General features: G+C 49.7%; 1 protein-coding gene across 11 annotated transcripts in view; it reads right to left on the bottom strand.

Annotated features, from left to right (window-relative positions):
• WDR27 (WD repeat domain 27) overlaps positions 1 to 19,585 on the bottom strand; it is a 225,735-nt gene that overhangs the window by 100,823 nt on the left and 105,327 nt on the right. For 8 of the 11 annotated variants that reach the window (XM_075924676.1, XM_075924677.1, XM_075924675.1 and 5 more), the window contains exon 23: positions 5,708 to 5,810. The exons of 1 other annotated variant lie outside the window; for it this stretch is intronic. In XM_075924676.1, coding sequence (XP_075780791.1) covers positions 5,708 to 5,810 — 103 coding nt within the window. Of the gene's footprint in view, positions 1 to 5,707; positions 5,811 to 6,783; positions 6,821 to 19,585 lie in introns of those variants that run through there. 2 more of the 11 variants (XM_075924680.1, XM_075924681.1) reach the window with 2 other exon arrangements.

The following is a 19,585-nucleotide window of genomic DNA, read 5'->3' on the forward strand; positions in this document are numbered from 1 at the left end:
TTTAAATACCTTGAAGAAAAAAATTGAAAGAAATAACCTCTTGTATAATTAAAACAACCTCTTGTATAATTAAAACCGTCAGCTAACTCCAACTCCATTAAATACAGTATAGGAAAATGAAGCCAGGACATACAAGCATTCAAAAATGTGTGCCTAAAATAGTTGTTTCGCATTTACTTCAAACTTTTTCTTATTTTAAGTTGTGATTTCTTTGGGCATCAAATGTTCCAGTAAATATTTCTGTAAGAGTTCAGCAAAATAGAAACCTAATATCCATTGTAGCCTTTGTTTCTTATCATTAATACTGTTGTTTGCTATTTAGAGATTCCCAATGATCCATTTGATTGGTCTGAAAGAAATTATTACTACATTTGTTTATTTGCAAAAATCAACAAAAATAATTGACGACCATAAGTAAAAAGGCTATTTTAAAATTAGCATTTCTGGTGTAGCATGCTCTTATAAGCATGGAACGTGATTGTGACTAAATTCAGGACCAGAATGCTACAGGTAATCTGGTTAGGGCAGGGGTTGGCAATAAAAGAAGAAGTTACTCATCTTCGTGCAGTAACGATGGTTCTTCGAAATGGGTCCCTGTGGCTGCTCCATTGATGATGGTGTTGGGCTCATCCCAGCACCGCAGTTCAGAGACTTTCAATAGCTGTGTTCAGCCAAGCCACGCATGCACAATCAACAGCTCGTGCCTTTGCATCCTTTGATTGCCGTGCGCACCCAGCTCCCCACTCTGTTCCTCTCACCGTTCAGTATCTGGAAAGAGAAAAGAACAACTCCGGAATGGGGAGGAAGGGCGGGACGTGGAGCACCTACGGGGACCCATCTCGAAGAACTATCGTTACTGCATGAAGGCAAGTAATTTCTTCTTCTTCTTCGAGTGGCCTCCGTGGGTGCTCCACTGATGGTGACTATGTAGCAGTACCCCATGTGCGTTTCTGGAGTTAAGGTTTGTTAGTGACAAAGTACTGCTGAAGCCACTGAGGAATCTGCTGCCCACCACTGAACTATTGCATAGTGGTTCATAAAGGTTAAATTTGAGGACCATGTGGCCACCCTGCAAATGTCCAGCAACGAGACTCAGCAGGCAAAGGCAGTGGATGTTGCTACCGCCCTGGTGGAATGTGCCCTAGGTAAAGTCCGAAGGGGCTTGTTGCAGATTGAGTAACAGGTAGTGATGCAAGAAACTATGATCTTAGAAACACGCTGGGAGGATAACAGATTGCCCTTGGAGCAGTCCACTATGGATACTAGTAGGCGGTCCATTTTGTGCCAGGTCCGCATTCTGTCTATGCTATAGCTCGATGTACATCAAGGGCGTGGAGCAGCGATTCTCAAGCAGAGGCATGCGGTTTTGGATAAAAGACCTACAGAACAATAGGTTCATTAACATGAAATTGTGAAGAAACTTTGGGGATGAAAGCAGGGTGAGTGCACAACATAAGCGAGTCTCTGTTGAAAACCGTGAAGGGTGGCATTGCCGTTAATGCTGCCAATTCACTGACCCTATGGGCAGACGTAATTGCTAATAGAAATACCACCCTCATGGTGAGCATGGATAGTAATGTTGTGGTTAAAGGCTCAAATGGCGGGTATATCAAGGTGTCTAGTACCAAGCCCAAGCTCCAAGAGGGAGGTTGGGGTCTTCGGGGAGGTTTGAGGTTTGCTATTCCCTTAAGTAATCTCTTAGTCAGCGGGTGGGCGAAGATTGAATGCCTGTTGATGGTTTCATGGAAGATGCTAATTGCCGATAAATGCACTCTAAGGATAGAAATGGAGAGACCAAGGACTAATCAAGGATCTTATGTATTGGTGCAGAGTGTAGATTGATGTCATTGTTCTTACACCAAGCCACAAATGCATTCCATTTTGCCAGGTAAGTCTTTCTTGTAGATTCTCTCCTACTGTGCAACAGCACCGCCTTCACCCTATCTGAGCAAAGGCACTCATCTATGTCGAACCAGCTAGGAGCCATGCTGTCAGATGGATAGTCTCTGATCTAGCATGTAACAGGGAGCTGTGGCTCTGAGAGAGAAGATCTGAGAGGAGGGGTAGGGGATGCGATGGTTGCAGGGATATCCTGTGGAGAAATAGGTACCAAGGTTGAATCCTCTCTGATTTTCTGTAGCACCCTCGGTATAAGGACCATCAGTGGGAATGCATAAAGCAGAGGTCTGCCCCAGTGGGCTAGCAGTGCATCCCCAAGGGACCCCCTGCCTACACCCCCTCTCGAACAGTATAGGTGACATTTTCTGTTGTCGTAGGTAGCGAAAAGATCTATCCGAAGGGATCCCCAAGCATGGAAGATGCGCTTCAGGACATTGAGATGGATTTCCCACTCGTGGTCGTGAGGGAAATGTCTGCTGAGTGCATCTGCCATAACATTGCTCATGCCTGGTAAGTAGGACGCTATCAGGGTGATGTGATTTCGCACGCACCAATTCCATAAGTGGACTGCTTGTGTGCAGAGCTGTCGGGAACGTGCTCCTCCTTGGCAATTGATATAATACATAGTGGCTATAATGTCCATAAGAACCCTGACAGTCATACCGATAATGTGCGTCCGGAAATATTTGCAAGCGAGGAATACGGCTTTTAGTTCCAGGAGATTGATATGTAGAATGGCCTTTGTTGAAGACCATCTTCCCTGCACGGACATGCCATTGATGTGTGCGTCCCAGCCAACAAGGGAGGCGTCTGTAGTCAGTTGGCTTGATGGCTGCTGGCGTTGGAATGGTACCCCTGCTAGTAGGTTTTGGAGGTTCAACCACCAACCTAGCGATCTGTAAACTAGAGCGGTTGGATTTATCACTTTGTAAGCCCTGTGTTTTGCGGGGGTATATACTGACACCAACCAATGCTTCAGGCAGCGGAAATGGAGTCTCGCACAGTGAACCACAGAAGTGGTGGCAGCCATATACCCCATGAGGTGGAGACATGTGAGCACAGTCACTGTAGGGGCGTGGATTTTGAGGCAGAACTTGGTTTACAATTTAGTCATACATGTTAATTATCAGTCTCAATTATTTACATATATTAATCATGAGCATACAATTGAAACTTCAAACCAATTTAAATTATATTTCCTCTTAAAGAAAAAAACTCTTCTGAAAAAGATTTTTCCAAAAACATGTCAAAAACCAGATGCATATAGACAACAGAAATATCAACTGAATCTTAATTACTACAGGTCTTTGAGACACCAAAACACTTGTCTGCATATGGTATTAGCAGCTAGGATTTCAACAACAGTCTGCTATTGCTTCTGAATTTGAGTTCAATGAATGAAAACCCTACTCAAAGTCTTAAAAGAGTTAAGTATAAAGAGCATAGATGAAAGTAAGAGATTTCCTACCAAAATGCTTTGAAGAGATTTATGTTCACTAGAAATCTGATCCCACATGGTGCAAAGTACCAAAAATATCTCTCACAATCCAGAAAGTTCCAACCCTCTAGTGAATCAATCAAGAAATGGAGCAAGAGCTGCTATCAAGCATTCAGGATATAGTCAAAATCTATGTACAGTTAAATGTCTTCTCATTTTCCATTTAAGTCACTGATTCATTGCCAACCCATTAATAAAAGTTAGCACCACCTGAAGGCAGTCTGGTGATCTATGCAAAATGACTTTGTTCTTTCTATATAGTGTGTGCCTGCTGGTCAGATGTGCACATCACAGGACCTGCTACCATAACTGACACCATGTGGCATCCACTGTTGGCAGTGGTGAGAACTCAGTCATGCACCGCATTAAATATAGTAAATTAGCCTTTAAAACTATTCTGAATTCTGAATCTCTATCATTTTCTGGAAAATGCAACAATGTGAACTATTTACAAGAAAACCATTTTTCTCTACCATGCAAGAAAAGGCATTATCTGTCACTTGCATACATCTTTATTGTACCAAAAATCAGATATTTATGCTCTTTCATGTACAGGCAGTCCCCGGGTTACGTACAAGATAAGGACTGTAGGTTTGTTCTTAAATTGAATCTGTATGTAAGTCGGAACTGGCATCCAGATTCAGCCGCTGCTGAAACTGACCAGCGGCGGACTACAGGAAGCCCGAGGCAGAGTTGCTCTGCCCCGGGGTTTCTGGAATCAGCCGCTGATCAGTTTCAACAGGCTGAATCTGGACGCCAGTTCTTACATACAGATTCAACTTAAGAACCTCAGGCGTCCCCAAGTCAGCTGCTGCTGAAACTGATCAGCGGCTGATTCCAGGAAGCCCGGGGCAGACCAACTCTGCCTCGGGCTTCCTGTAGTCAGCGCTGGTCAGTTTCAGCAGCAGCTGACTTGGGGACGCCTGGGGCAGAGCAGCGTGGGTGCTGCTGGGTTGCTCCAGTAGCGCCGCTCCTTGGCGCTACTGGACCAACCCAGCAGCACCCAAGCTGCTCTGCCCCAGGTGTCCTGATTCAGCCGCTGCTGAAACTGACCAGCAGTGGCTGAATCAGGACGCCTGGGGCAGAGCAGCTGGGGTGCTGCCGGGTTGGTCCAGTAGCACCCAGAGCGGTGCTACGGGACCAACCGGCAGCGCCCCAGCTGCTATACCACAGGCGTCCGGAGCAAAGCCGCGGAGCACTGGGGCAGCGGGACAGCCCAGATGCGCTGCGGCTGTCCTGCTGCCCGTGTGCTCCACGGCTTTGCTCCCTGTCTCTCTGGTCTGCTGGTCTCTGTGACGGCGCGTTGGGGGTTCCCCGTCTCCTGCACCCCGAAATGACACAAACAGACTGCACCAGCCAGTGGAATTGAGGGTGGTTTATTGCTCCTCCAGCACAGCGCAGCACAGATGTAATCTGGTTACAGGACCTGGGGGCTAAGAGGTCTCAATGCCCCCCTTGAGATAGGGGAGTCCCAGCCCCCTCCCCAGCTCCTTCTTCTCTGCCTTCCAGCCAGCAACTAACTAACCCTCTTCCAGCCCTGCCCCCCAGTCAGGGCAGCATTCCACCTTCCTTTGTTCCTCTCCATGGGGGGTGTCTGGCCACTGGTTCAACAAGTTTGGCATTACCTCTGCCTAGTGAGGTTTTCCCTGCTGGGTCTTGCTCCAGACAGCAGGGGTCACCACAGCCCAGCAAGTACCCCCACTATGTCACAGTCTCCAGTAGACCAGCAGACCAGAGAGACGGGGAGCAAAGTGGAGCAAAGCCGTGGAGCACGCCGGCAGCGGGACAGCCGCGGCGCGTCTGGGCTGTCCGCTGCCCGCGTGCTCCCTGGCTTTGCTCGCTGTCTCCCTGGTCTGCTTGTCTTCAGCAGACCAGGGAGACGGGCAGCAAACCCCGTTCGTAACTGCGGATCCGACATAAGTCGGATCCACGTAACTCGTGGACTGCCTGTATTTGCAATCCAACACATATCTACTATTTTTCAAAGGTAAGTAAAAACTTTATCTCAAAGGCTCAAAGTGTGTGGTGCAGATATAGCTCTCAATACATATAGTACATTCAACGAAAGTAAAATGTAGCCAACAGCACATTGCATAACAGTAAAAAAAGAGAAGATATTTTGGCTAACACTATTAGGGAAAGCCCAGAGTCTTATGAATATGAAACAGGATCCCAGTTATTAAAAAAAGAGCACACAAGATTTCTATTTTTCTGCTCTTATCTTAGGGCTCAGAAGAATGCATGAAATGACACTTTGTGCATATAGTAAAAGCAGCAATTTTCAAAATGTCACAAAATATTATTACGCACACTTTTATCTTCTGATCCACAGGCTATGAATTGCCCACAGGGAGAGATAGCTATTCCACATGGGTGACAGCGGTTAATATGTCCTTGAAAACGACGTTCACACCTTTAGAAGAATTAAAATAAACCTTATTAATGCTGGCTAAAAAGTCATTTTTAAATTATCAGCAGAGTTCATAGTTACAATCATTTATTTTTGTGAAGTTTTGCTTAACCAAGGTCAACATCTGACTAGATAACAATACACTACTAGAAATTGAATGTTCAATATTATTTTTCAGGAGAATAAGAATAATTGATGTTAAAAAAATGCAGTAATCTACTAAATAAACTTGAAACACCAGAAGCTAGAATGTAACATTATAAAGAATGTAAGGTGCCAATGGTTCTTTGTGTAGATTCTGGTATTAGTACGCTTCCTCTCTAATTGCTAACTAATGGTCCTTATCTGCTCCTTTTAACTATCCAGTTTTGCCTGTTACATACCAACTCAGTTTTCACTTTGATACTTATATACCCACTGCCTCCTTTTGTTCCCCCCTCTCCTTTCTCCCCTATTTATTTTAGTTCTGGACATACAACACTCCGGTCATCTGAAGAAGTGGGCGGTGCCCACAAAAGTTCATAATACCATCCACATGTTTTGTTAGTCTTTAAAGTGCTACCATACTATTTGTTGTTTTTAAGTTTATCCTGTACAGACTAACTTGGCTACTCCTCTGAAGCTTTAGAATTTTTCAGCTTGACATTTAAATTTTCTGGGATTGAGACAAACCCTCTTGTAAATTTCATTCTGATAAGACCCAAGCAGCAAGTATTCTGGCCACAATTTAGTAGAGCACTTTGACTCTTAAGACGAGTGTTTAAATTCTCCGTTAATGTTAATACACATAAAGAGTCCAACTTCATTTGAGTCAAACAAAGCAAATAAGGACTGACCTAACAGGTGCTTTTTCACTGAGTATTCTTTAGCACCAAATTTCTAGAACAGTGCAGAATGGAAGATTTGATCTTCTTTCTGCTTGTTCTGCCAACATTCACACAGGAAAAGCAGTCAAAATATGTAATAGAACACTCACTTTGCAGAATTCCTGAGCAAACTGAGCCTTCAGCTTCCTTCAAAAGAAGAGAACAAGAAAGAAAAGTATTATCACCTTTCTTCCAAGCCCTCAGCGTGGGATGAGGAAAAGAAAGAGGTGTTGGTATACAAGAAAAAAGAACTAACCAAAAGCCTCCTAATTTAGGGTGTGTCTAGACTACAGGCTTTTCATAGAATCATAGAATCATAGGACTGGAAGGGACCTCGAGAGGTCACCGAGTCCAGCCCCCCGCCCTCAAGGCAGGACCAAGCTCTGTCTACACCATCCCTGACAGATGTCTATCTAACCTGTTCTTAAATATCTCCAGAGAGGGAGATTCCACCACCTCCCTTGGCAATTTATTCCAATATTTGACCACCCTGACAGTTAGGAATTTTTTCCTAATGTCCAATCTAAACCTCCCTTGCTGCACTTTAAGCCCATGACTCCTTGTCCTGTCCTCAGAAACCAAGAGGAACAAATTTTCTCCTTCCTCCTTGACACCCTTTTAGATATTTGAAAACCGCTATCATGTCCCCCCTTAATCTTCTTTTTTCCAAAATAAACAAGCCCAGTTTATGAAGTCTGGCTTCATAGGTCATGTTCTCTAAACCTTTAATCATTCTTGTCGCTCTTCTCTGTACCCTTTCCAATTTCTCCACATCTTTCTTGAAATGTGGCGCCCAGAACTGGACACAGTACTCCAGCTGAAGCCTAACTAGTGCAGAGTAGAGCGGCAGAATGACTTCATGAGTTTTGCTTACAACACACCTGTTGATACAACCTAGAATCATATTTGCTTTTTTTGCAGCAGCATCACACTGTTGACTCATATTCAACTTGTGGTCCACTATGACCCCTAGATCCCTTTCCGCCATGCTCCTTCCTAGACAGTCGTTTCCCATCTTGTATTTTGTTTGTTTGTTTTTTTAAAGCGGCCTTTTTTCAAAAAAACTTCCCCTGCGTCTAGACTGCTACCACATTCTTTCAAAAGTAAATCGAAAGAATGCAGCAGTTTTTTTGATCGCGGAAACCTCTTTTTACAAGGAATAACGCCTTTTTTCAAAAGTGCTCTTTCAAAAAAAGGCACCATGTAAGGCAAACTGTGCTTTTTCAAAAGAGAGCATCCAGACTGCCTAGGTGCTCTCTTTCAAAAAAGCAACTTGCTTTTTTGAAAGTACTGGTTGTAGTCTAGACGCTCGTTTTCAAAAGTGTCTTTTGAAAAAGCCTCTTTCAAAAGAGGCTTGCAGTCTAGATGTAGCCTAACTATGTGCTTGTTACATAAATGCAAATAAATAATAATTAGTTATCAACCAAAAGTTCCCATTAGAATCAGGATCCAAATATACGGACACATTGCAAGACATAAGCCATGCCATGAAAAAAGAGTTACTCACCCGGTGCAGTAACATCTGTTCTTCGAGATGTGTGTCCCTGTGGGTGCTCCACTCGAGGTGCTGGGCTCGTCCCGGTGCCGCAAACCGGAGGAATTTTCACTAGCAGTAGCCCCCTACCGGACCGCGCATGCGCGAGTGCCCCTTCGCGCCTTTCATCTGAGCGCGGTCCGGTCTTGTCAGTTTCCTCCCAACTGGAAGCATCTGAAAGACATAAATAGAAGCTCCAAAGCAGGGAGGAGGGTGGGACGTGGAGCACCCATGGGGACACACATCTCGAAGAACAGATGTTACTGCACCGGGTGAGTAACTCTCTTTTCTTCATCGAGTAGTGTCCCCGAGGGTGCTCCACTCGAGGTGAGTACACAGCAGTGGTCCAACGTGACATGAGTGCTTCGGACCTATCGCCTTCGGGCTGTAGACAAGACAGCCTGAGCTACCCTCGAATCAGAGGTAAGTATGTTCACAAGGGCATAGTGTTTAGCGAATGTGAGGGTGGACGACCAGGTTGCCGCACGGCGTATGTCCTGCAATGGTACTCCGTGAAGATAGGCAATGGATGTTGCGATGCCCCGGGTGGAATGAGCACGAAGACCGCTCGGAAGAGATTTGTTGCGCAAAGTGTAACATTGTGTGATGCAAGCAACGACCAAACGGGAAAATACACTGTGCAGAAAGTAGTTTGCCCTTGGAGCGTTCGGCTGTAGAAAGGAAAAGCCGCTGAGATTTCCTAAAGACCCGAGTTCTGTCAAGGTAAAAGGCCAGTGCTCAACTGACATCTAGGGTGTGTAGACGTGCTTCTTCCAGTGAGGAGTGAGGCTTTGGGTGGAAAGTCGGTAGAATTATGGGCTCATTTATATGGAAAACAGAGTTGACCTTTGGCAAAAACTCTGGTTGGACACGCAGCACTGCCGCATGACTGAAGAATTGCGCACATGGCGGATCGGCGGAAAGAGCTGCTAATTCGCTTACTCGACGCGCCAACGTGATGGCAAGTAGAAACACAGTTTTCATCGTGAGCATCCGTAGACCACACGTTGCAAGCGGCTCAAAGGGCGTGCGAGTCAGAGTGTCCAATACCAGAGGCAAGTCCCAAGGCTCTGGTAGGATCCTGTGGGTCAGATACAAGTTGCCTAATCCCTTCAGAAATCTTTTGGTGATAGGGTGGGCGAACACTGAATAACCGTCAACGGGAAGACGGAAGGCTGAAATTGCCGCTAGATGCACCCTTAGGGAAGAAATAGTTAGTCCCGTCGTCTTTAGATGCATCACATAATCCAGTATCTGTTGTATAGACGACGAGTGAGGGTCAAGATCCCTTGCCAAGCACCACAAATGGAAACGACACCATTTATAGAGATAGGATTTACGCGTTGCACTGCGCCTACTGTTAATCAACACGCCTCTCACTTCTTGGGAACATGAGAGTTCAGAAACTTGGAGCCAACTAGGAGCCATGCCGTGAGGTGCATGCGGTCGATGGCTGGGTGAAGAATCGTGCCGTGTTTCTGAGATAGCAAGTTGGACAGCTGCGGTAGTCGTCATGGATAGGCCACTGACATTCTCGACAGCTGTGTTAACCAGATCTGCCTGGGCCAGAAAGGTGCTATCAGAATCACTGTTGCGCCGCCCAGAGCTATCTTCTCCAAAACCCTTGGAATGAGTGGAAGAGGAGGAAAGGCGTATAGCAATTGGTGGCGATCCCAGTCCAGGAGGAAGGCATCCCCGAGAGAGTTCGTGCCGATGCCTGCTCGTGAGCAATACTGAGGACATTTCCTGTTGTGTCGAGTGGCGAACAAGTCCACCTTGGGAAAGCCCCATTGCAAGAAGATGTCGCAGAGCACTTCGGGGTGCAATTCCCACTCGTGCTGTAAGAGGAAATGCCTGCTCAGAGTATCGGCAATTACATTGTCCTTGCCAGGAAGGTATGCTGCAGTTATGGTGATACCTTGTTGAATAGCCCAATTCCACAAGCGCACAGCCTCCACACACAGGGAGCGGGAACGTGACCCCCCGCTTGTTGATGTAATACACCGTGCATATGTTGTCAGTGAGAATCTGTATGGAGTGTCCTCGGATGATGGGCAGAAAGTGCTTGCAGGCCTTGAAGACTGCTCTTAGCTCGAGAAAATTTATATGCTGTAGCGATTCCTGGGGTGTCCAGAGACCCTGCGCACGGAGCTCCCGAAGGTGGGCGCCCCAGCCGAGCAGAGAGGCATCTGTAGTGATTTGTAGAGATGGTTTTCGGGCATGAAAGGGGACCCCTGTTAGCATGTTGTTGGGGTTGTCCCACCATGTCAGGGAAGTCCGCACCTGACTGGGCAGAGAAACCACCCTGTTCGTACTGCGCAACTGGGGCGTGTACACGGTGAACAGACAATGTTGAAGACTTCGCATATGGAGTCTGGCATGCGGAACCACATATGTGGTGGCTGCCATGTGTCCCAATAGCTGCAGACAGGTAAGTATTCGGGACTTTGGAGAAATTGATATTGATTGTACCAGGTCCTGTATGAGCTGAAACCTCTTTACCGGCAAGTATGCCCTTGTGGTTAGGGAGTCGAGTCTTGCTCCGATAAACTCCAGGTCGCGAGTAGGTGTTAGGAAGGACTTCTCGATATTGATTATGAGCCCGAGGGCTGTGAACAAAGTGGTAATTATAGACACTGCCCTCGTAGCCTGGTCGAGTGTGGAAGCCTTTAGCAGCCAATCGTCCAGGTATGGAAAGATTGTAATATCGAGGCATCGCAGGTAGGCCGCCACTACCGCCAGGGTCTTGGAGAAAACCTGTGGGGCCGCCGATAGTCCGAAAGGCAGCACGCGATATTGATAGTGGTCGGACCCCACTGTGAACCGAAGGAATCTTCTGTGCGCTGGGTGTATCGTTATATGGAAGTAGGCGTCCTGAAGATTGAGAGACGCGAACCAATCCCCTTTGTCGAGAGCCGGGATGATCGAGGATAACGTGACCATCTTGAATTTTTGCCTTCTCAGATGACGGTTGAGCCGACGTAGGTCCAGGATAGGCCTCCAACCCCCTGATTTCTTCTGGGTGAGGAAATAGTGAGAGTAGAACCCTCTCCCCAAAAAGGGTGTCGGCACCCTTTCCACTGCCCCTAATATGAGAAGGCGCGACACCTCTTGATGTAGAAGAATCTTGTGAGAGGGGTCCCTGAAAAGGGACGGGGCAGGAGGGGAGGGAGGGGGAAGAGAGGTGAAGGGGGTGACATATCCTGAAGTGATTACGTCGTGAACCCACCGGTCGGTGGATATGAGAGCCCAACGATGCTGATAAGGCCTGAGACGATGATGGAATACGCCTTTTGTGATGTCCCGAGTCTCTGTTAACAGGGTGGTCCGAAGTCCCTCGATCAACCCATCAAACCTGCTGTCGGCCCTGCTGCTGGACAGATGTCTTGTTAGGTTGCTGGCAACGCTTCTGGGGCCGTTGTCTTGGACTCTGTTGCTCATATGTCCTGGCGCGTGGCGTCGCATAGGAGAATGGTCTTTGCCTATTGTAGGGTATATATTTCCTACTTTTGTGGGGGGGGGGTGTACATCCCTAGCATTCGCAAAGTTGTACGTGTATCCTTGCCCGAGTGGAAGACCTGATCTGTTTACTGAGCAAATAGCAACTTGCGATCGAAGGGCAAATCCTCCACCTTGGCCTGCAACTCCTTTGGGACAGCGGCCTGGTGTAGCCAAAACGCCCGACGCATGACTATGGCCGAAGCTGTGGATCTAGCAGCTGCGTCAGCCGTGTCAAGGGCAATCTGCAAGGCTTTTCGGGCGACCGTATAGCCCTCTTGTATCACTGCCTTGAGCATCTGACGTTTGGAATCCGGCAAGTGCTCAAATAGAGGGACCAGTTTCGAATAGTTATCAAAATCGTGGTTTGCTAGCTGTGCCACAAAGTTACACATCCTCAGAGCAGAAGTGGAGGAGGAATATACTTTCCTGCCCAAGATATCCAGTCGTTTGGCCTCCTTGTCGTTTGAGGGATTCTTGGTCTGAGACGATCTTGTTCTCTGCTGTGCCGCGTCCACAACAAGGGAGTTAGGCTGAGGATGTGTAAACAGAAACTCCATATCTTTCTGCGTGATGAAGTACTTCTTGTCCGACCGCTTATTAGTTGGTAGCGATGTGGCCGGCGTCTGCCAGATGTCGTTGGCGATCTCCAGTATAGCGTCATCAAAGGGAAAAGCGAGCTTTGACTTTTGGGAAGGTTGTAGATTCATAAGCAACCGATGTTGTTTCTGTTGCACGTCTGTGGTCTGAACATCCTGGGATTGTGCAACCCTCTTGAAGAGCTCCTGGAACTGCTTGTGGTCCTCCGTAGGAGACAAGTCCGCAGGGATCACTGCGTCATCCGGTGAGGATGAGGAACGCTGCGCTGGGGAATCAGGGCTCTGCTGTCCCTGAAGAGGAGTGTGGTCCTGCTTATCCTCATGATATTGTGAATCCAAATCCCCAGCCAAGGATGGTGGGGCAACATAAGGAGTAGACTCGTCCAGACCATGCGGAGATTCATGCCGAGAAGATTGCGGTGACCGCGATCATGAATACCTTCTGTGGTGAGATGAATGAGAAGAGCACTCGTGATAACATCGGTCATCCCTCCGGCTGCGGCAGGAAGAAGAAAAGGTTACTCACCTTGTGCAGTAACTTCTGTTCTTCGAGATGTGTGTCCCCGTGGGTGCTCCACTACAGGTGTCGGGCTCGTCCCGGCGCCGCAAACCGGAAACTTCTTCGTAGCAGTAGCCCCCTCCGGAGGACCGCGCGTGCGCAGTGTGTCCCGCGGCGTTCGCGCCTTTTCTGCGTCGCGCGGTCCGACCCGCCAGTTCCTCCTAGCCGGAACATCTGCAAGATACAAGAGAGATCTCCGAAGCAGGGAGGAGGGCGGGTCGTGGAGCACCCACGGGGACACACATCTCGAAGAACAGAAGTTACTGCACAAGGTGAGTAACCTTTTCTTCTTCTTCGAGTGATGTCCCCGTGGGTGCTCCACTACAGGTGAGTATGAAGCAGTCACCCTCGCACTGATTGTGCTTCGGATTTACTTGTGCACGGACGAAAGGACTGCTTGAGCGACTGCTGTGTCAGCGACCTTGAGACGGTCAAGGGCATAGTGTCTAGCGAAGGTGGATGCGGACGACCATGTCGCTGCCCTGCATATGTCTGTAAGAGATACATTTTTCATAAAAGCCGTGGAGGCAGCCATACTTCTGGTTGAATGCGCTGTTAGCGAACAGGGCAGAGATTTCCCCCTGAGAGTGTAGCAACGGGTGATGCAGTTAACTATATGTTTGGAAATACGTTGGGACGACAGCTGATGACCTTTAGAGCGATCAGCGAGTGATAATAGCAAACGCGGAGACTTCCGGAATGGACGTGTTCTGTCAAGGTAAAATGCCAATGCCCTTCTAATGTCCAGAGTGTGCCAGCGGGCTTCCTCCGGTGTAGCATGCGGTTTGGGGTAGAAAGTAGGGAAGATTATAGGTTCATTGACATGAAAGGACGAGTTGACTTTTGGCAAGAAGGATGGGTGACATCTCAGTGAGACTCCCTGCTGAGTGAACATCGTGTATGGCGGGTCCGCTGAGAGTGCTGCAAGCTCTGAAACTCGCCGAGCTGAGGCTATTGCCAGGAGAAAGGTAACCTTTATCGTGAGAATTTGTAACTCACAAGTCGCAAGTGGTTCAAATGGTGGGCGGGTAAGGGTGTCCAGTACAAGGCCAAGGTCCCATGGCTGCGGGATAGGCTTGTGTGGTGGACAAATATTGGAAATTCCCTTGAGAAATTTCTTCGTAAGTGGATGAGAGAAAACGGAAAAGCTCTCTATGGGAGCGTGAAAAGCCGAAATAGCTGCCAAGTGTACTTTTAGCGAAGCAGCGGCCAATCCTTGGGAGTGTAAATGCAGGACGTAGTCCAGAATACGCTGGATCTGCACATTTAGGGGGTTAATGGCTTGTGGCCGGCACCAGGCTGAGAAACGACGCCACTTATAGATGTACGATCGTTGGGTGCTGTGTCGTCTGCTTTGCACGAGTACATCCATGACTGCTTGGGAGCAGGTTAACTCTAGGCCCTGGAGCCAGTCAGGAGCCAAGCTGTCAGGTGCAAGCGGTCGACATCCGGGTGGAGAAAGTTGCCGTTTTGTTGTGAGATCAAGTTGTTGATCCTTGGAAGACGTTGAGGTCTGGACACCGACATCTGCATGAGTTGCGTGAGCCAAGTCTGGCGCGGCCAGAAGGGAGCCACGAGGATTACTGTCGCCGAGTCTGATAGTATTTTCTGTATTACCCGCGGTATCAGCGGGATTGGGGGAAAAGCGTAGAGGAGATGGTACGCTCCCCAATTGAGAAGGAAGGCATCCCCCAAGGATTGGTTGTCTATCCCCGCTCTCGAACAGTAAGAGCGGCACTTCCTGTTGTCGCGAGTGGCAAAGAGGTCGATCTCTGGGTAACCCCATGCCCGAAACAGATCGAGAGCTACAGAGTGAAGGAGCTCCCATTCGTGTTGGGAGTGGAATGATCTGCTGAGCGTGTCCGCAATTATATTGGTTTTGCCGGGGAGATAGGAAGCTACGAGCGCGATCCTGTGGCGGATCGCCCAGTTCCACAGGCGCACTGCTTCCGCACACAAAGTCCTGGACCGGGCCCCGCCTTGCCGGTTGATGTAGTAAACCGTGCATATGTTGTCGGTAAGGACTTGTATGGTGGTCCCCTGTATATGTTGGACAAAGTGGCGGCATGCGTTGAAGACTGCCCTGAGCTCCAGGAAGTTTATATGGAGTAGGGATTCCTGATGGGACCACAGTCCCTGAATCCGGTAGTGCAACATGTGCGCCCCCCAGCCTATTAGCGACGCGTCCGTGGTCAATTGAATGGATGGGGGCTGGATCCGGAATGGAACGCCTGCTAGAGTATTGGCAGGTAGAGTCCACCAAACGAGCGATTTCCTGACTCGGGCAGGGATGGTTATGAAAGTGTTGATATTGGTAATGCCCGGTTTGTAGGCTATGAGGAGCCAATGTTGCAGACATCGCATGCGGAGGCGAGCATGGGCTATGACGTATGTGGTAGAGGCCATGTGGCCCAATAGTTTCAGGCAGGTAAGGTAAGAGACCTTCGGGGCTGTGAGCAAGACGTTCGATAGGTCTCGAATGGTGTCGGCTCTGTCCGTAGGCAGATACGCCATAGCAGTGGTAGAGTCTAGTCTGGCCCCAATGAACACGATGGACTGGGCCGGAGTTAGAGTAGATTTTGGCAGATTGATAATTAGGCCAAGGGTCTCGAAGATGCCTTTTGTAGTGGCAACTGCCATCTCGGCTTGTTCTCTCGAAGGTGCTGAGAGGAGGTAGTCGTCGAGATAAGGGAAAATGGTGATCCCCGCTCGACGGAGGTATGCCGCTATGACTGCCATGGTCTTTGAAAATACTCTCGGAGCTGCGGATAGGCCGAAGGGAAGTACCGCATATTGGTAGTGGTCGTCTCCGACGGTGAATCGCAGAAACCTCCTGTGAGCTGGATGGATAGGAATGTGGAAGTATGCGTCCTGCAGGTCGAGAGACGCGAACCAATCCCCCTTTTGTAGTGTTGGAATGATGGAACCCAGAGTAACCATCTTGAATCTGTATCTTCGCAGGTAGCGGTTGAGACCGCGAAGGTCTAGTATCGGCCTCCATCCCCCCGACTTTTTCTCTGTGAGGAAGTATCGGGAATAGAACCCCCTGCGATGGAATTCGGGAGGAACTATTTCCACTGCACCTATGGTAAGTAGGTGTACTACTTCCTGTCGTAACAGATTTTCGTGGGAGGGGTCCCTGAAAAGGGGTGGGGAGGGAGGGTTGGTGGGAGGCAAGGTGGAGAACGGAATGGTGAGTCCTGAGGTTACAATCTCCCTGACCCAGCGGTCTGTGGTGATGGCAAACCAACGAAGGGAGTATGGATACAGACGGCGGTTGAAGAGTTTGGTTACTCTCGCGTTGGGTTCTAGCTGAGGGATGGCTCGCAGACTCTCGATCAGTATGTCAAACTTGCTGTCTAGATTGTTGCTGGTTGTTGGCCTTGTTAGGTTGCTGGCGGCGACGTTGGGGGCGCTGCCTCTGTCTATGCTGGTCGTATGGCCTAAATCGTTGGTTGGTATAGTAGGAAGCCGAAGAAGGAGGCGGCCTCTGCCTGTTATATGGCCAGGCTCTCCTGCGCCTGAAGGGCGGGGTGTACATCCCTAGAGTTCTTAACGTATTTCTAGAGTCTTTTCCTGAGTGAAACACTTGGTCTGTGTTTTGAGCGAACAGGGATGCTCGGTCAAATGGGAGGTCCTCCACCTTAGGGTGTAGATCCTTTGGCACGGAAGCCAGGTGGAGCCAAGAGTCTCGTCGCATGACGATGGACGTCGCGGTAGTGCGGGAGGCCGAGTCCGCGATATCGAGGGATATCTGGAGCGCATTACGGGCCACTGTGTACCCCTCTTGTACTATGGCCTTCAGTACCTCCCTTTGGGAATGTGGGAGATGCTGTATGAGCGGCACTAACTTCGAATAGTTGTCGAAGTCGTGGTTGGCAAGATGGGCAGAGTAGTTTGCCATCCTCAATGTGGCCGTAGCAGATGAATAGACCTTTCTGCCTAGCAAATCCAAGCGTTTGGCCTCTTTGTCCGCGATAGAATTTCTCGCCTGCGCGGATCTCGCCTTTTGCTGTGCTGCGTCAACCACGATAGAGTTCGGAACAGGATGGGTAAAGAGAAACTCTGCATCCTTGGCGTCGATAAAATATTTCCTGTCCGTGCGTTTGTTGGTAGGAGGCATAGACGCCGGAGTTTGCCAGATGTCATTGGCTACCTCCAATATCGCGGCATCGAAAGGAAGAGCTAGCTTGGATTTACTAGAATGTTGTAAATTTCTGAGCAGCGGATGGTGTTTTGGAGGCGCCCCCGAGGTGCGTAAGTTTTGTGAATCCGCTACCCGTGTAAAAAGCTCATGGAACTGCTTATAATCATCTGCTAGAGGGGGTTCGTCGTTAAACACCGCATCATCAGGAGAAGAGGAAGCGACATCTGTCGGGGAGGCCACTGACTGGTGTTCCGCCACTGGTGACTGAGTGGTATCGTCCTGTGGGACCGAAGTCGTGGACGCATCTCCCGTAGGCGCTGGTGGGCGTTGAGCCGGTGGAATAGAGCCTTGGGTCGTTGGCGAATATATTTGCTGTCGGCTCGGAGACAAGGGTGAGCGCCTCGATATTGATCGTGAACGCTCCGAATGCGGTGAGCGGTGACGAGACGCACGATGAGAGTATTGTGGAGAATAGGACAGAGTGCTCCTATGACGATAATAGCGGGAGCGGGTAGGTGATCGAGGGGAACGAGAACGGTACGAGTAACGGTACGGCGATCTGGAGTAGTATGATCGGTGATAGTGAGGCGGTGTGATGGACCTTCTCGGGGATCTATAGTAGCGGCGTGCAGGAGAGTACTCGTGATAGTGGCTCCGCCGTCTTTGAGGTGAAATCGAAGGTCCAGGCGAGAAGGCTGCCCTGTCCGAACCTGGAGAAGGGGTACGAGGGTGGTGTGTTTTCCTCTGTGCCTTCGTCGGTACCGCTCTAGAAGTATGGGGGACCGGGCTATCTGGGATCGAGATAAGTGAGGCCCCATCAGAGATTTCCCCTGGAGGGCATGGTGATTGAGGCGCAGGAGGCGAGGAAGGCGGAAGCACTTCTTGTCCCGACACCTGAGGGTGTAAGGTCGTCGGATCCGGTGCCGAAACGGGAGACTGAGACGGCTGCTCCACTTCCAGCGATCGGTCGGTGCGGTGCGGTGCCGACGCGCCCTGAGGATGAGGAGTGGCTGCGTCGCTAGGCTTTGGATGGGATCTGGGTGCCGAGTGTTTCCTCGGTGCCGTGTCCGGTGCCTTAGGTTGTTGCGGCTTAGGCTTCGGTGCCTGTTTAGGCTTCGGTGCCGGGCCGGCCACCGGTGCCGTCTTAGTCGGGGCACGGTCATGCGCCGACGGTGCCGATTGCCTCGGTGCCGAGGACCGCACCGAATCCGGCTGCGGTGCCGCTCGGAGGCTCGGTGCCGCTGATGATGGTGCCGACTCCGGACGGGTTGGCGGGGCCGATGCCACAGAGAGTACAGGGCTCGGCGCCGATGTGCTACGGGCTTTGGAAGGCTTTTCCATCGCCTGTGGGTGGCCCGACGCGGCTCTCGAGTCTGCCGCACTTAGGCTCCTGGACGAAGCGGAGGCCTTTTCTTTGGTCTTGTGCGTACCCTCGGTCTCTCGCTCTGTTGACGTCGGCGGCTGAAGAGCCTTGTTGAAGAGGAGCATTTTAAGGCGCATCTCTCTGTCACGCCTCGTGCGCGCCGTTAGCTTGGCGCAATGGCCACACTTCTGAGGGATATGGCCCTCCCCTAGACAGCGAATGCAGCGGGAGTGGCCATCCGACACCGGCATAGCCTCGCCGCATGATGCGCACTTCTTGAACCCGGGAGAACCGGGCATGGTTCGCTGAGCGGGTGTAACCCCCGGGATTAAAACAGGGGGTTGAAGTAACAGGGGTGTTTTTTTTTTTTTTTTTTTTTTTTTTTTTAAACAATTAACCAATCTAACTAACTAACGATATAACACTGACTAACACTACGTTGGGAAGGGGCTAACTGGGAAACAACTGAACATATATCTGATTTTTTTAACTAAACGATTCCTCCTCAGGAGAGGAGCGTGTTCCAGATCCGTCTGCGGCCGTGGACGGTTAGGAGGAACTGGCGGGTCGGACCGCGCGACGCAGAAAAGGCGCGAACGCCGCGGGACACACTGCGCACGCGCGGTCCTCCGGAGGGGGCTACTGCTACGAAGAAGTTTCCGGTTTGCGGCGCCGGGACGAGCCCGACACCTGTAGTGGAGCACCCACGGGGACATCACTCGAAGAAGAACGGCTGTATCTTCTCACTGTGTCATGCCGACGAGGGCACTCTGTACGTCTTGGGGATCTTGGTGAAAGGGATCTCCTATAGTAGCGTGAAGGAGACCATGAGTAGTGGTCCTGATAGTACCGACGTGGCGGTGAATGACGAGGTGACATATAGTAGGGTTCCCTGGAGGTCGTGTAATGGTGAATACGACGACGGCAATCAGCATGGGATGAGGTAGGTGAATCAGGTCCAGGTGAGAAGGTGACACTGTCCGGCATTATTGATGTTGTCCGGACCCTTGCAGACTTTTGCTGTGCTTTGGTTGGCACCGAGGCATTGCAGGCAGGCTGAGGAGGTGCTTGTGACAGAATAGCAGGCAGTGAAGAAGCCTCTGCCACTTGAACGTCGGCAGAGTAAAGGCTCAGTGCAGCTTGATCATCCGGGAATGTGAAAGCAGGAGGCTGGGCTGGCAGAGACTCCTGCGGCGGAGGTGCATTTGGTGC

This window comes from Pelodiscus sinensis, chromosome 3 (assembly GCF_049634645.1).
Source record: "Pelodiscus sinensis isolate JC-2024 chromosome 3, ASM4963464v1, whole genome shotgun sequence".
Lineage (NCBI taxonomy): Eukaryota > Metazoa > Chordata > Testudines > Trionychidae > Pelodiscus > Pelodiscus sinensis.